The sequence below is a fragment of the Peromyscus maniculatus genome, chromosome 7 (genome assembly GCF_049852395.1).
Source record: "Peromyscus maniculatus bairdii isolate BWxNUB_F1_BW_parent chromosome 7, HU_Pman_BW_mat_3.1, whole genome shotgun sequence".
Lineage (NCBI taxonomy): Eukaryota > Metazoa > Chordata > Mammalia > Rodentia > Cricetidae > Peromyscus > Peromyscus maniculatus.
Window position 1 is genome coordinate 111866773 of NC_134858.1, and position 16876 is coordinate 111883648.

Sequence of the window (16876 nt, forward strand, 5' to 3'; positions counted from 1 at the left end):
CCTATGTGAATCCTGTCTCAAGAGTCTCCCAAGGATACAAAGGCCCCTACAAAACTTGGTTCAGGAAACCCGGAAAACCGTGGTATCTGATGATGAGGGATTTGCACTTGGCATTGTATTTTTGGGAGCTTCTTTCAGTTTGCTTTGAGCATATGGAAATCAACTGGCTAAACTGTAAATATAGAGAAAAATAAAAATGCCCTGGGCGAAGGGAAAGTGTTTCAGTCCTGAGAGACCGGATCTGCCTGCATGTATGCATGCAGGCCAGAAGAGGGCACTAGATCTCATTGTAGATGGTTGTGAGCCAGCATGAGGTTCTGGGAATTGAACTCAGGACCTCCAGAAGAGCTGCCAGTGCTCTTAACCTCTGAGGCATTTCTCCAGGTTCATTCTTTTTGTTGATTGTTTTGTTTTTCAAGACAGGGTTTCTCTGTGTAGTTTTGGTGCCTGTCCTGGATGCCCAGGCTGGCCTTGAACTCAGAGAGATCCGTGTGGCTTTGCCTCCTAAGTGCTGGGATTAAAGGCGTGCGCCACCACCGCCCAGCCAGATTCATTCTTGAGGTTCCAGGTTCTCCCTAGATTCATTCTTAAGATGCCTCTGAGTCTTCTTTCCATGGGTCCGTATGAACCCACACACTCATGCCTTGACACTTCATGACACACCTCCAACACACACTGGCTTTTAAATGGCTGCCTGTCAACCCCAAACTCTGTGAGGCACTATGTCACAGCTGGCTGAGAGGATTGGGTGCTTACAGAGCATCCAGAGTGCCAAGCAGTCAGTCTCTCTTTAACTCACTCTGTCGACCAGTCTGGCCTTGAACTCAGAGATCTACCTGCCTCTGCCTCTGCAGTGCTGGAATCAAAGGTGTGTGCCACCACTGCAGGCCTTGATTTAAAAAAACAAAAAACAAAAAACAAAAACAAAAACAAAGGGTTTTATTTTTTTAAGATTTCATGCAGTCAAGTGTTTTGCCTGCATGTATGTATATGAATCATGTATGTGCCTAATGCTGGCAAGTCAGAAGAGGGCACTGGATCCCCAGACCTGGAGTTTTAGATGCCTGTGAAACCCCACATGGCTTCTAGGACTTGAACCCAGATCCTCTTCAAGAGCAACAAGTACTCTTTTTTTCCCCCAGAGCTGAGGACCGAACCCAGGGCCTCAAGGGCTCTCCCACTGAGCTAAATCTCCAATCCCGCAACAAGTACTCTTAACCACCAAGCCATCTCTCTAGTCATTCCATCTGTTAAAGGTCTTTGTTCTTATTATGTTTAATTGTATGTGTTTGTGCACATGCGTATGTACAAGCATGCTGAGTGCAAGCGCCTTCAGTTATCCTGACTAACTGACCTCTATGGAATCTGTGTTTCTAAAGAAGTTACCTTCCAAGACGTGTGATTTGAAGCTGGGGGGCCCAAGCCACACACAAGCAGTACAAACCTTTAATCCCTAAGCTAAGAAGGTGGAGGCAGAGGCAGCAGGTGGATCTGAGTCCAAGGGCAGCCTGAGTTACATACAGATCCCCTTTTCAGATGGGTCACAAACACCCACAGAGCCAACAAGCTGACCCAGCTGTAGTTGTTTTCCATCTCTTTTTCAGGACAGGACAGGGTCTCTGTGTCGCCCTGGCTGTCCTGGAACAAGAAGGAACTGGAGGAGGAGCAGGAGAAGAGTATGAGCAAGGAAGACAAGCTACCCTACAAACGCACAAATGAGGGTCTCCAGATATGCAAATGAGGGTCAACAAGTTAGCCCGGGTGCTTGCTGTAAGCTGACAGCATGCTCTTGAACCCCGGGACCCAAGTGGTGACAGAAGACTCCCAGAAAGTTCTCTGACCTCTACATGAACTTCCATGTTCATGCATTCCCCATGTACAGTTATCTAATAAAATGTACCCAAACTAGACAGCATTTTCAACTCCCGTCACGAGCTTACTTTATGTTTTTTTTTAAAGATTTATTTATTTATTATGTATACAATGTTCTGTCTGCACATATCTCCACAGGCACCAGATCTCATTACAGATGGTTGTGAGCCACCATGTGGTTGCTGGGAATTGAACTCAGGACCTTTGGAAGAGCAAGCAGTGCTCTTAACCTCTGAGCCATCTCTCCAGCCCGAGCTTACTTTATGTTAACGAGATACCATCCATACACCAATCATCATCTTTACAGTGATTTTCAAACATGCAACTACTGTGTCTCGGGGTTTCGGGGCTTGATTCAAACCCTTCTGATGGGGAGCCTGGGAAAGGAGAGGAGGGCCTGCTTCAGCTTACAGCCGTCATCCACCAGAAAATCCATCAGGCCGGGACGCAGGCCAGGCTGGCGGGCATCTTCTCAGCTGAGGTTAGCTCTTCTTCAGTGACTAGCTTGTGTTAAATTGACACGAAACTAGTCAACACACTACGCAAATGTCACCTAAAGGGACAAACTGACTCTCCTGCCAAGCAAGGACCAGTGGACTATGCGGGAGCAATGACCACTTCTTTCATATGGGGTGGACAAGCGTGCCCTCTGGAGGGATTTGATTCATTTGTGAGTCCTAGGAAGTCCCCAGAGACCTGTGTTTATGTGTCACCCAGTAGTAGCAGAAGATCTGTATCTTTCACAGGTAGAAAGCTTTTATGGCACCCAAACAATCGAAAAACATTCGAGTCAGGGTCACAGCATTCCTAAGGGTGATAAAAAGGACTTTGTGGAGAGGTGTAAGGGGTCTGTCCTGAGCACACTCCAGCAGGCACGGGACTGGATCTGCAGGGCGCTGGAATGTGGCCAGGAAAATAACGGGGAGACAAGGGACTCGGTGGCGGCCTCTGCAGCTACATCTCCGCTCCAAAGCCCGCGCTCGGTGGCTTTATTTTAGCTGTGTCTGAGTTTGTCTGCATGTAACCTGTGCACCATGTGTTTGCAGTGGCCGGAGGCCAGAAGAGGGCCTGGAGCTGGAGTTACGGACAGGTTCTGACCGGGTGAGAGGAACTAACTGGTCTTCTGAAAAAGCAGCCCTTCCGTTTCCAACTGTTAGGTGGCACAGAGCTAACCTCACGGCAGAAAAGATGCGGGGCCAGGACGGGTCAACTGTGCATACCAGCTAACTCTGTGTGGCGGCTGCTTCACTTGGGGTAGGTTGGGATCAAACCTGTTTCCAAGGTACAGCCAGGAACCAGTGACACTGGCCAAGGAGATCGAGAACCTGGACACAGGACACAGAACACTCTTCAAACATCTCACCACATTAAACGTCAGCGAGCAATCATATGACTCCAGTTCCAGGGTTCAGGGCCGCCTTCAGCGTCTATGGACACCAGGCACCCACGTGGTATGTTAGTTTTGCAGGCAAAACAGCCATATGCATAATAATGATTTTTTGAAATTTTAAACTTTTAAAGAGGGCTTTAAATAATAATTTATTTTTATTTTATGTGCACTGGTGTTTTGCCTACTACATGTATGTTTGTGTGAGGATGTGGAATCTCCTGGGACTGCAATTCCAGTTTGTAAAGATGCCTTGTGGGTGCTGGGAATTGAACCCAGGTCTGGGGAGAGCAGCCAGTGCTCTTAACTGATTGCTGAGCCATCTCTCCAGCCCCCATCTTTAAAATTAAAAAAAAAAAAAAAAAAAAAAAAAAAAAAAAAACCCAGAAACTATCTATGTTCAATGGACAAAAGTGCACGCCACCAAGCCTCACGACCTGTGCTCAATGCCAGGACCCACATGGTTTAAGAAGAGAACTGACCCTACAACTTGTGTACACACACACACACACACACACACACACACACACAATCTAACCACATGTGACTAAAATATTACACTTCCAGGAAAAGAGACGAGAGAGAGAGAGAGAGAGAGAGAGAGAGAGAGAGAGAGAGAGAGAGAGAGAGAGAGAGAGAGAGAGAGAGACAATGAAATGCCGTAAAAGCTTTGAATGCATCAATGCACTGGTAAGCCCCCTCCAAATGGTGGGGGTTAGTGGGTGGGTGGGTGGGTGTGGGTGTGGGTGTGGGTGTGTTCTCTTTACAAGGCTATCTAATATTTAAGGACTATTGTGCATCTCTCAAGGCGGCCACCAGCTCGGTATAACTCAGGGACTCTGCCTGGCAGTCAATGGACAAAGATGGAATTTAATTAGATAAAAACCAGATGCTTGTGGAGAAAGGTTTAAGCGTATCAACAATACCTGAAAGTGCCAGACAGAAAGGCTGGTGGGAAATGAGGTATTGGGGTACCCTCGAGCCCCTCAGAGGAAAAGGCCAACCAGGCTCCGAGGGCCATGTTTCACAACAGAATGGAAACCCAGCTGTGAGTCCAGGCCCTGGCCGCAACTCAATCACAGAAACATGATCCGTGATTGTGGCAGAGACTCTAACAGTGACCAACAAGTGTTGATTATTACCAACAAGTGTTTGATTATTACCTCCAAGGTGGGGGTGGGGGAGGGACGCACCAGGCAGAGAACAGACCAATCTCGGTAAGGGGGATGAAACTGCTCAGAAAATCCTTTTTTCTAAATAAAGCTAGAGGGCTCAAAAGGTGTAACTCAATAGAAAAATGGAACGTTCCTAACAAATGGGAGGCCCTGGCCCCTCAGCACACCTTTAACCCCAGTACTCCTCCGAAGCAGAGGCAGGAACACCACAGGTTTGGGGCCAGACTAGCATATAGAAGCTTGTGTTAGCCAATCACAAGCTTTGCTTGATGAGACCCTGAATTTTAAGGGGGGGGGGGGGCTGTAAAGATGAAGATCGGTGTTGGTAAGTGGGTATCGAAACCCCGCACCCAAGCAATCAGTAGCGACCTCCTCAACCCGACTACAAAACTCAGCAACACTCAGAGAGCAGCGTAAACTTCTTTTGTAAGGATGAATAGAATTTTCCTGTATTTAGATTAAGACACTAAAAAAAGATAAGAAGGACAGAGCGGGGTGTCAAACAGTTACAAAGAGCTGTCTGATGTGGGTGTTGGGATCGGAAATTGCTGATAAGCATTAGTATTCTTAACCACTGAGCCGCTTTATTTATGTGTATTTATGTGCAGCACATGCTTGTACTGCCTACAGAGACCAGAAGATGGAGCTGGATCCCATGGAACTACGTAGGTGGTGGGAACCAAGTCCTCTGTAAGCCGCAAGAACCCTCAAGCATTCAACACTTCAACATCTGGTTGGCGTCCTGTGAGTGGACTCTTCACTACGACATCAGAGCCTGACCTGAAGGATACACACACATTCAGTGTGCAAATATAAACACGTTTCTCACTGAAAAAACAAAAGACATGGCCAGGCACCATGGCACACACCTATACTCCTGGCCCTGAAGATGCACACAAAGAGAATGCTCCATGGCATCCTGGACTGCATACCACGTCCAAACTCTGTCCAAAAACAAAGCAAACAAAAACCTGTTGTACTATGGCTCCTTTTCCCAATGCCTTCATGATGTATGCTCATGTGACTTTAAATTACATGCACCCTGAGACAGGGACTCTGCCCTGCATCGTCATACTGCCTGCATCTCTCAGCGCGAGGGGGCAGGGGCACACGCCACAGCATGACCTCTCCCTGGGCACAACCCAATGCAGGCACCCACCTGCCACCCTGCCCCTCCACCAAGCATCACTGGACGCCGACACCAACACACACTTGGCCCTGTGGTCTATGCTTCAGTTTTGTGCTTAGACAGCTGAGCAAGACACAAAATCTCCTCCATCTCTCTTGTTTTCTCTTCATTCAGAGCTCAATCATCTACAGATGTGAGATTTCTCCGTTATAACCACTCCTTTTAAGCCAACAACAAATTTTTAAAGCTTGGACTTTTTAGTTAATTGTATGTGTATGACTGTTGTCCTCTATGTGTACCACAGGGGGGTCGGATACCTGGAACTGGAGTTACGGATGGTCTAACCACTGAGCCCATGTCTGCAGCCTCACCATCCAATCTTGACAACTCGTTTCTCTCCCCAGAGTGGCTGAGCCCACAAAGTGCAAAGAATATACAGCATTGATTCTATCGTGTCCATTGGCCTGCCTGGGTGTTCTCAGTCTCTATGGGAAGAAAATGGAGGGCCAGATATGGTAGCATCCACCTTTAATCCTAGCACCTGGGCAGAGGCAGGAGAATCTCCTTGAGTTCAAAGCCAGCCTGGTCTAGAACTCAAGTTCCAGAATAGGTTAATTGACAGGAAGACCCTGTCTCGATTTAAAAACAAAACACCAAGGGCAGAAAGGGGATGTTTAAGATTGTACAAAGCCCTCAGAAGTAGGTGATCATGTGGCATGCTCGGTAGAGGAACAAGGTGGCAGGTCTGCATTGGGCTGGACCCAGGAAGAGGTCATACTGTGTGTCCTCCACCCTAACGCAGCTCTTAGTCCTGGGTCAGAGGCAGCGGCCAGGAACACAGTATCAAGGGGACAGAGCAAAATAGTTCTTAAGGAATTCTAATGGTATCAGTACAAAAAGAGACAACTGGCACTTTACCTGTGAAGACACAGACATGTGGCCACAGAGCAGAACTGTGGAGATACAATAACCTAAGAAGCAACGAGGGAGCACTATACAAGCCTTTTGTTGTTTTGTGTCTTGGGATGTGGCCTCGTGTAGCCAAGGCTTGCCTGGAATTCCAGTTTCAGGTTAAGAGACACCAGGCCCCGCAGCTGTTCAGGCATTTTTTTAAAAAGATGGAGAGGGGGCTCATTGTGTAAGAGCACTGGCTACTCTAGCAGAGAACCCAGATGTGGTTCCAAAGTGCCTGCGTGGCAACTTCCAACCATCTGTAACTCCCAGTTCCAGGGGGAATCTGATGCCCCCTTCTGGCTTCCAAGGGCCCTGCACACACAGAGACGAATACACACGTGAAATAAAATCTTTTCAAAAACAAACAGATTTAAAAAAAAAAAAAAAGGGTACCAATCCTGGTGGACCTGTCATTCCAGAAATATATTCTGTAACCTGTATTTGAACATCAGGCTTGAGGGGAAAAAGAAAACCTAACTAATCAGAAATGACTCCTCCAACGTCACACAAACCTGAGGGCTACCTAGAAACTTATTCAGGAAGACCTGCCAACTCAGCCAGGGGTGACAGTGCATATCTGTGACCCAACACTTGAAAGAAAGAGGCAAAACAAAACCCTGCCAAACAGTCAACAGAGCGCTCTCAATTCTGGAGTATACCCCCCCTCCCAAAAAATGGCTTTAAAAAAATTTAGCCTAAAGATTTCAAAAATGTAAAGCACGAGCTTCCTATACAATTTCTGCTGGAAATTTTGCAACATTTGTCTTTCAAACTTATCTTGTAATTCATGGAAAACATGTCATAATTTCCTAAATGCTTGTCATGTAGAATAATAGGCAGAAAGAATCAACATCAATCAACTACGCATAATACACCACTGCTTAACAATGTCGGAGAACTAAGCCAATTCTCAAAATGTCACACATGTCCCTCCCCAACCATAAAAGGAATGATGGGAATTCAAGGACACGTGTTTGATCACAAGGGCTGGGGACAGTTCAAAACTCATGTTCAGGTCTCAGCTTTCAGTAAGCAAATCTGTGTATCAAATACTTATGCCTAAAGAGCGTCAGGCACACAGTCTCTGCAGTCCCAATGAGAACCAATGCTTGCTAAACCCGGAAAAGCTGAAACAAACCTCTGCAAAGCTAACCCAACCCGGTAACTCAGATCACGCATCTGCCATCTTCTGGCCGCTGCTAGAAGCCCTCCAGAGCCCTCAGGAGCCTGGGTGTCACACCAGCCCCTCCTGCTCTCTAGTCCGCGACCCGGGCAGTGCAATCTGCCCTCCAGAAGGGACAAGGAAGGCTCGGGTAGATAACTCACCTGGATGGCTTGGCGGCCTTGCTGGGCATCAGCCAGCAGCTGGATGGTGAGTGCCCGAGAGTCCTGGAGGGCGTCCTGGAGGTAGGCGAAGCTGTGGCCCCCATGACGGCCCAGCGTGCACTCTCTGCAGATGGGAACAGAGCAGGTGTCGCAGTAGAGATGCAGGACCTGGGGACCAGAAACACAGGTGTGAACAGAGGGGAGACAGCACAGCCCTCACTCTAGATCCAAACACTGTGTGCCCCCTCCCTCATCGAGGCAGACAAGACTGCCATGGGTGCAAACACTCGATGCCCAATGCCCCAAACGGGGATGGGGTGCCATCAGCTGCAGTGTGATGTAGAACCACAACTGACCGCAAAAGTCGCAGGAGATTGTACAGGGCAGCCCTGCTGGCACGGGGGTCGCAAGAGAACATCTAGAAACAGAAAGTTCTGGTCTGGGACTGGTGACCCGAAGGAAAGAATGAAGTTCCTGTAGCCACTCCTGTAACGTGACGAAAGGTCAGGGGTAGTTCAGCTCCCTCTCAGCCCTCAGCCAGGGTGGTCAGCACTTGCCTGTCTCCCGGGCACTCACTCCAGCAAGCTACAGGATGAAGCTTTCGGAATTAGGGCCACAAGCTAACGGAAAGACTGGCCTGCCTCTTGGCTTTCTTCTCTCGGCCAAATTACTCCAAGTAGTTGAACCTGGGAGGCAGGCAGCCAGCGAAGAGCTCCCCTATGAACCCGTGTGCTGGGGAAGAGAAGCACTGGACACCTCACCTGCTGGCAGGCAAGAGGCTCTCAGGAGAGAGGGCTCTGCATGGAAACCAGCCACTCGCCTCTCTCGGTAAATGTCTGCTGGATTGATTTCAAGAGCAGCTGGGGGAGGGGGCCGCTGACACGCGACACAAGGAATCAATGCGTAAGCTGCATTCTTTGCCACACGCAGCAACACACTTAAATCTCCACGTGAAGACAGGAGGTGGTGTGGTGCTCCGGACCACACAGCAGGGACACGCCAAGCCAGGCACGGGGCTGGCCACCCCACCCGGGACAAAACATCACATCTTGTTCGGATCCTGGAAAGGCCAGGATCTAATTTTTCACCCAGAAGCCAGGGAAAGCTGAGACACAGCTTTTAAGGCTGGAGGGAACCCCGCCCCTGGGGAGAGGGGGGCTAGACCATAATTTAGGTGGAGGTCCCCGGAGTGGAGCTGAAAAAGAGCCACAGTGAGAGGCTGCTGTCTCCTGTGCCGTGTGCAGGGTGAAATGCGCCTGCACCCCAGGATAGAAGAAAAGATTTGGATATTCTTCTTAATCTCAAGAGGAATAGAGAGATCTTTTGTGGAATCTGCACAAGGAAATGTGACTGTGTGACCGGTTTTGATCACTTTTTTAACCAACATGATAGAGTAAACTAGGCGGCAATGGTCCCCCCCTTGTCTGCTAAAAATCTAAAACTTCCCAGGAGAACTCTAAATGACCAACCAAAGGAAGGTGGGCGGAATAACGTGGAGCATTCCCTCACAAGTTTCGGTGTGGTGCAAAAAAGCCATTCTACAGGGTTCGGCAATCCTGCTACATTCCTGCCCCTACCCCCTCGGCTCCCTCCTCCATCTGCCACCAGAGGGAATAAAGGGATCACTCCCCTCCTAAAGTGAGGTGTGAAAACCTCCCACCAGAGGAGCCTTTTAAATTAAAATAAATGGTCCGTCTTCCCCCTTCTCCCTTCTCCGCTAAGCAGCTCTGGGGCGGCTATGTGGTGGACTGACCAAAGGACCCTTGCTTTCACCAGATGTGAGTGAAAGCAAATGGCCAGTCTACAGGGCTCTGCCGGACCAGAGGGAGGCACTCCAGGCTCCTGAGGCTGGACCACCTGCCCAGCGGCTTCCTCTGACGTGCTCAGAGCTTCCGTCTGAGAAACAAATGGGGTCTGACTGGGTCCCCCAGGAGAGAGACCCTTTCCAACCTTCAAAATCCCAGGAACCAGCCTGTCTGGGGGCTGGACAACAGGAAGCAAGGGGTTTAAGTAATTCTGGGCTGAGATAAGAAACTGGGCTCCGGCTGCAATTATCCAAGTGTTAGGAAACTCCCAGGCCTTTGGGCTTGTCGACCCCACAGCAGAGCTTACAAGAGGCCAGGCATGGGAGATGCCCTGGGGCCTTACAGTAAGCCTGGAAGGACGTGAGGGGAGAGAAATCCTGGTCAGAACAGGCAGTGGTGTCGGCAGAATAGATGGGAAGAGCCCAAAGGCTTCCCTTCCAATGAGTCAAGGGAGTCCCACATGAAACATGGCCCGGAATCCTGTCACAAGTGGATGGGAGCAAGTCCAAGGAACCGGCATGCCGACAAACCAGAGTGAGGAGAGGCAGCAGCGGCACCCAAATGTCTGCTAAGAGAATCTATAGATCCAGAGAACAGCCCCAGCACGCTTATAACTAATAAAACTACAATCTTAAAGACGACGCATTGTTGTGAAACCATAAAACAACATCAGTATATTTAAGTCTTCAAGTTCTGAGTTGGAGTTAAAATTTGAGAGCATTCCAGGCTTACTCACTTACCATTTCTAAGACAAGGGAAGCAGAATTTTACAACTACAGACACACAATCAATGAGTAAGGAAGAACACCGGGAAACTCTCTGGACGACTAAAGGACCAGACTTGGGGCTGGGGAGATGACGTAGTGGGTTAAAGTGCCTGCTGCCCGACAAGCTGAGTCTTCCCAGGACCCACGCACACACGGAGGAGAGATCAGACCCTACCAAGTTAACCCTGCTCTACACACAGTCTGCCTCTAAAATAAATAATGTAATTAAAAAATATATGGGGGATATCCTTGGAACCAAGGTTTAAGAAAAAAAAGCAAGGACTAGACTAGGCTAGGTAAGAGCCCATGGCCCCAAAAGTGGCAGCCACTACTAGGGAGCAGGAAGGGGAAGGGAGGGGTGGAGTCCGCTGGTGGCAGGAATTCCGGGGCCTGCGTGCCGCCTGTTTGGGGCTCCCCTGGCAGATGCGTGGACACGCCCCCTCAGGCCTGGCGACAATCTGGCTGCTCTAGCTAAATGGAGCTGGCCTGACCTCTGACCCTCCAAGTGACCACCCCCTTCCCTGCCCCCAGCTTCTAGAACGTCCCACCCCTCCCGGCCTTCCTCTCCCAAAATTTCTAAAATACCAAGCAGAGACAAAGACCTAGGAATGCAGGCCCAGCAGGAAAGGAACAGGGGGGTGGGGGAGGCCAAAGAAAAAAATAAATAAATAACAACACAAGGTAGGGAGGCTGGCCAGGGCACGTACTGAAAGAAAACGCTCTTTTGAACAAGATACTGTGTGTGTAGCTCTTTTTTTTTGTTTTGTTTTGTTTTTGCAGCCCTCCATCCAGCACCAGCTGGGACACACACATCCGGGGACATGTTGGGAAAACCTGGGCAATAGTTCTAACCACAGTGACCCATATCAGTGAGAAAGAAAGGGTAAGGGCAGCCGCGATCACCATGTGGTTTCCAAGTGTGTCAAAATGCCTTAGCTAAAGTACAATATCAACCAGTTTATCGCTTTATTTACTTAAAAATTAAGTACAGTATTCCTCAAAATGACCTCACAGAGAAAAACCAGAAGCCCAATCCTTGGCCGCACACGGCCAACAGAGACTCACTTTAAAAATGCTCAGCCGAGCTCGGAGCCATGAAAAACATCTGAGGACCATCAAAACCAAGCTTTCCGGCCGGGTGGGCTGGTGAGGTGGCTCCGAGGTAAAGGTGCTTACTGCCTGGCAACTGGAGTTAGAGCCACTTGTCTTCTGCTGGTGGGGGGTGGGGGGGTGGGGGGGGGTGCACACAGACAAACACGTGTTTACAAAAAGAGAAGCTGGAGGGGAAGCCAGCCCTCTCAAAGCCAAAGAGCAAGCCAGCCCGCTGGGCCAGGAGGCCAGGGGAGGCGGAGGAAGCCCGAAACCCACCAACACATCTCTGACACAAAGAGAAGAGAAACTCACGAACTTCTTTAAACGTAGGTACCAAGGTGGGGTACACCTCTCTGGCACATGCTTTTAGTCCCCGCACTTGAGAGGCAAGACAATCTCACATAGCATGTTCCAGGGCAGCCAGGGCTAGAGGCCCTGTCTCCAAAATAACTTAAAAAAAAAAATCAAAATAAGTAAATGTAGCATTTACTCAATACCACCAATGGTTTGGGGTTTTATTTTTATTTTATGTGGATGGGTGTTTTGCATGCAATGCCCTCAGAAGCCAGGAGAGGGGGTTAGACTACCTGGAAGAACAGCCACGGCCCTTAATGGCTGGGCCATCATCCCTCCAGCCAGCCAGCCCAGTTTGTTTGTTTAGTTTACTGAGACCGAGTTTTCGTGTAGCCCAGACAGACACCTCCCCTGTGCTGGGGTTGCCAAAGCCCTCCACTGCCTTCAACAAACATTCTCCTGCCCCCCAACTCTCCCCTGTTCAGAGCTCACTGTCCAGAGACTCAGTATCTGCTAGAAAAGGATGGTTAAGTGCTTGCTACAGTTGGAAGCCAGCACCGGCAGCGCAGCGAGGTTAGTCTGTCCTCTTTGTTTGTGTTTCTGAGACAGGATTTCTCTGTGGAGCCCTGGGCTGTTCTGGAACTCACTCTGTAGACCAGGCTGGCCTTGAACCTACCTCCCAAGAACTGGGATTAAAGGCATAAACCACCACTGCCTGGCTAGGACCAACTTTTCAAACAAACAAAAAACCCCTCCAGTCTCTGCTTGATTTCTAACGACAACTCAAAGTATCCTGCATTCTAGGTACATTAGAATGTTTTGGCGTATTGGTAGGAACGGAACAGCCGGGGCCTTACACGCTGGGCCAGCTTCCTCCTGCTGTCAGACTCCCCAAACTTGGATCACAAGTATTTAGTATGGTTTGGTGGCTGAAGCACAGTCTCAACTGTAGCCCAGGCTAGCCTACAACCTGTATCACCATCATCCTATTCCTGTCTGGAAAGTGCTGGGATTTAGTGGCAAATACCAGTGCCTGGGTCTTCACTTACCAATCCTTCTAGAATGCTCTGGAACACTCCTTCGTTGCTTAATAGTTGCAGAGTCTCATATGAATAAATTATAGCTAACGTAATCAGTATCTGGTAGTAAGAAGTTTTTAAACTTGAAGTTTTTAAAAACCACCAACAAGATGGAGAGATGGACAAGAGAAGAGATGGCTCAGTGGTTAAGTCTCTGTACTGCTGCTCTTCCAACAGACCCAGCAGAGTTGTTTATTTCTGGGGTGGGGATGGGCTGAGACAGAGTCCCTCTATGTACTCCTGGAATTCCTTATGCAGATTAGGCTAGCACCAAATCCAGAGGTTCTGGGACTTGCCATCAGCCCCAACCCCACCAATTTATTTACATAAACAACATTGTTGAGTGTTTTATAAACACAAATAGGGTTGTGAGGTGCCTCAGCAGATACGCGCTGCTTACCGCCATCTCTGACTTCAGTAGAGACATGATGACCCCAAGTTCCAGGCCAGCCTGGGTGAATGAAACATCGTCTCAAAAATAAAAACCTGGACACCTTTTTTGAGCCTGGACACCTTTGGTCCCAGCAGCAAACTTGAGCTCACAACAGTCCCTAATACCGGCTCCAGGGGATCCAATGCCCTCTTCTGAACCTCAGCAGGCACTAGGCACACACATGGTGTGCACACATACATGCAAGCAAAATACTCTACTCCTACCTCTAAAAAAATACATAAATCTAAAAAATTGATAATAAAACAACCCCCCAAAACTCTAATTGTATACCTACACCCCAACACCACCAGGAAGGCATCCAACAACATGATAGGGTGACGCTCAGACCCAGACTCCTCTGTGGCACTCTATCTAAAAAAGGAACCCGTAAAAGGGTTAGCTCTGGCGGCCCCACACCACTGACAACAATGGTTGTCACGGCTGTTTTCACAATGTCCTTCCCATTAGCTATTACTTTTCCTTTGCCCTCACTTTAAATACTATCTTAAGTTCTATCTCACTCAAGGCAGGCAAGGACCAACTCCCTGGAGGCTTAGGAAGAAAATTTTAAGAGAGAGAGAGAGTCCCCAGTCAGATTTCCAGCACCCCTGGCCGGGGGTGGGGGAGGTCATCACACAAAGCCTATGACATCAGTGTCCCAGCTGCCACCCGCCTGGCATGCATCTGACCTCTGGTGCTCTAATGAGCAGTTATGCTGCTTCTAGGCGGAAATAAGAGAGATCTGTGCAAACACAGAGATCATTCCTCATGGAAATTACAGATTTTCAAACCAGACCCACCTAAGGAGACGGGTATCGGAGTCCCCGTTCCTGCTGCCTCCAAACAGGCTGTAAGAGCAGCGCGTAGTTTTAGTCAACTGGATTCTAGGCAAGTGGGAAGGCTTGGGGACTTGACTTTAGAATGGGGTGGACCCAATAGGTGGCCTGGAACTCAGCCCCCTCCCCTTCCTCCTAACAGGACACTGTACACCTAAAACACTCAAGTAGCCGAGGCTCCCTTCTGATGCCTACTGCCTGCCTGGTGGAGGCCGTGGAGATGGTTGATTTTAAAAGCAAGAGAACGCACATAAACTGGCTAAGATGAGGAGAAAGAAAAACTCACGACTATTATCAACAGGGCTTGGAACAAAACTTACTGAGTTAACCACACATGCACGCAAATGCAATTCGGTTTTGTTTTGTTTTTGCGGAGTTTTTTTGTTTGTTTGTTTGTTTGTTTTTGAAGAAGCCAGCCAGTACTGCTCTTGCAGAGTTCAATTGGGAACTCAGGTCCTGTAATTCCATTTCCAATGGCTCTGACTTCCCCAGACACCTGCACACAACACCCCCCACCCACCCACCCACACACACATATAGGGACAGAGACTGAACTGAGATGGGGGGGTAGTGCTAATAACACAAAGTTTTATATACATACAGAAACCCAGGCTTCCTATTGTCCAATATAACAGAACCATCTCTTTCCACTGAGTTCCACATCCTGGCAGCTCAGCGGCCTCTGGCTGGTGTTAGTGGATCAAGACGCTGGGGTGATGAGGGTCCAACTCTGGCTTTCCCTGAGAGCCCCAGTTCCTAGTCACAGGTCACATCCACTGGCAGTGTTAGGAGCTGGCTGCCTCCAAGGAAGGTTAATATTCATCTAAACCCAGGTGTTTACAGGACTGTGCGTAAATTGTGAAGGGGATCGTTTCAGGAGCAGACTCCTGTAACCTCTCAGCTCTGTTCATGCCAGAACATGTCCCAGTAAACAGGACTGAGACACACCCCAAACTCAAGAAGGACAAGGACAGAAACCAAACATGGTGAGGACTCCCGTCTGGAACCAGATGGAGCACTAAGAACACTAAGGCAGGAGGGGGGTTGCTGCTGGATGCGAGGCCAACCTCAGCTACACAAGTCAGTCTCAGGCCATCCTGTCCTACAGCACGAGACACGAGAAATACAACTGAAAAAGCCAACCATGCTCCAGCGGCCCCAGTGTTACCCCAGAAAGTAACAACACCAGCACACCCAGGGACGCCTGCCTGCAGGGAAGCCACCGCCATGCTGGGTCTTCGGAATTCTTAGTTCCTGGCACCACCTCATTCTACCCAGGCTGTCCTGCAACTATATACCACAGATCACCAGGCTGGCCTTAAACTTGTAGTGATCCTCCTGCCTCAACTTCCCAAGTGCTGGGATTACTGTTTTTACACCTTTATTGGCTTGTTTTCCCTTTACTGGGAAAATAAAGAATGAATGCCAAGTCTCAGATGAATACCCTTCTCAGTGATGGACCGCAGGTCTGTGCATATCATGCTCAGATGAAGAGCCTCCTCCAATGGCTTGGTGCTAATTAACATAACTGAGCAAGAGGCCACTTGAGGACCCCCTGCTCAGCCACAGGGGTGGTGACAGAGCCTCTCTCTACTTTCCCTGATACCATCAGATCACCTCGGAGGGGGGAGGAGAGGGAGGGAGGAAAAGAGAAAAGAAAAATCAAGTCTTCTGGGCTGGGGTAAAAAGCTGAACTAGAGCTGAGTGGTGGTGGCACACTCAGGAAGAAGCTGGGGGTGCATCTCTTGAGTTAGAAGCCAGCCAGCCTGGTCTACAGAGGAAGTTCCAAGACAGCTAGCTAGGGCTACTTACACAGAGAAATCCTGTCTCGAAAAAACAAACAAAACAAAAGCCAAGCTAGAAAACCAGATGGATCAGCTCCATAATCTAAGGCTTCGGAAGAAAAAAACTAAGCATGACAACCTTCAGATCGGTTTCTGGGGGTTCCTGGACCCCCACATCTGGTCCTGCACTGATGAATGTTACGAGAGAAAAGGGCAAAGTAGAAGACACAAGACAGGGCTGGAGAGGCAGCTCAGCTGACAGCATATGACTAGCATACAAGAAGCCCTGGGTTCAATCCCCGGCACCGTAGGTGGTGCACATATCCAGCCCTTGAGAAGTGTAAGCAGGAGGACCAAAACTTCAAGGCCATCCTCAGCTACAAAGGGAATTTAAGGCCAGCCTGGACCACACATGCATGCATGCATACAAACAAACAAACAGAACTCTGAGGCTGGGAGTGTAACTCAGTTGGAAGAGAGCTTGTGTCCCACAACTTGTAAGAACTGGCAAGCCTGACTGTGTCGGGCAGACCAGGAGTGGGAACCATGAACCCACCCCAAGGCCAGAGGCACAGCTCCACTGGTACACACAAAGCCCTGGGGCTAGGTTTGACTGACCTCCCCCCCCCCCCAATGTGGAATCGCACACGCCTGTAATCCCAACACTCAGAAAGCGAAGGCTGGAGGATCAGAGGTTTACAAGCAGACTCAAGGCCAGCCTGGGCTACGGGAGACTTTGTCTGGGAAAGGAGGTACCCATAAGACCTTTCGGCCACCATTCCCTGCTGAAAAGAATGCTGAAAGATTCCAGGAGCTGTAACTAGAAGAGGTGTGCTGAATGACAGACACCCTGACACTGCTGTGGCCCGACTTCCTGTGCAGGCCAGCAGCTGCCCATCTCCACCGAGGAACCACGCAGCGGCCGGCTCTTCCTGATGGCAGA

General features: G+C 49.2%; 1 protein-coding gene across 1 annotated transcript in view; it reads right to left on the bottom strand.

Annotated features, from left to right (window-relative positions):
- The window catches only part of Trim71 (tripartite motif containing 71), a 51540-nt gene that overhangs the window by 5073 nt on the left and 29591 nt on the right, over positions 1–16876 (bottom strand). The window contains exon 2 of the mRNA XM_042282132.2: positions 7844–8011. Within this exon, the coding sequence (XP_042138066.2) occupies positions 7844–8011 (168 nt within the window). The remainder of the gene's footprint in view (positions 1–7843; positions 8012–16876) is intronic.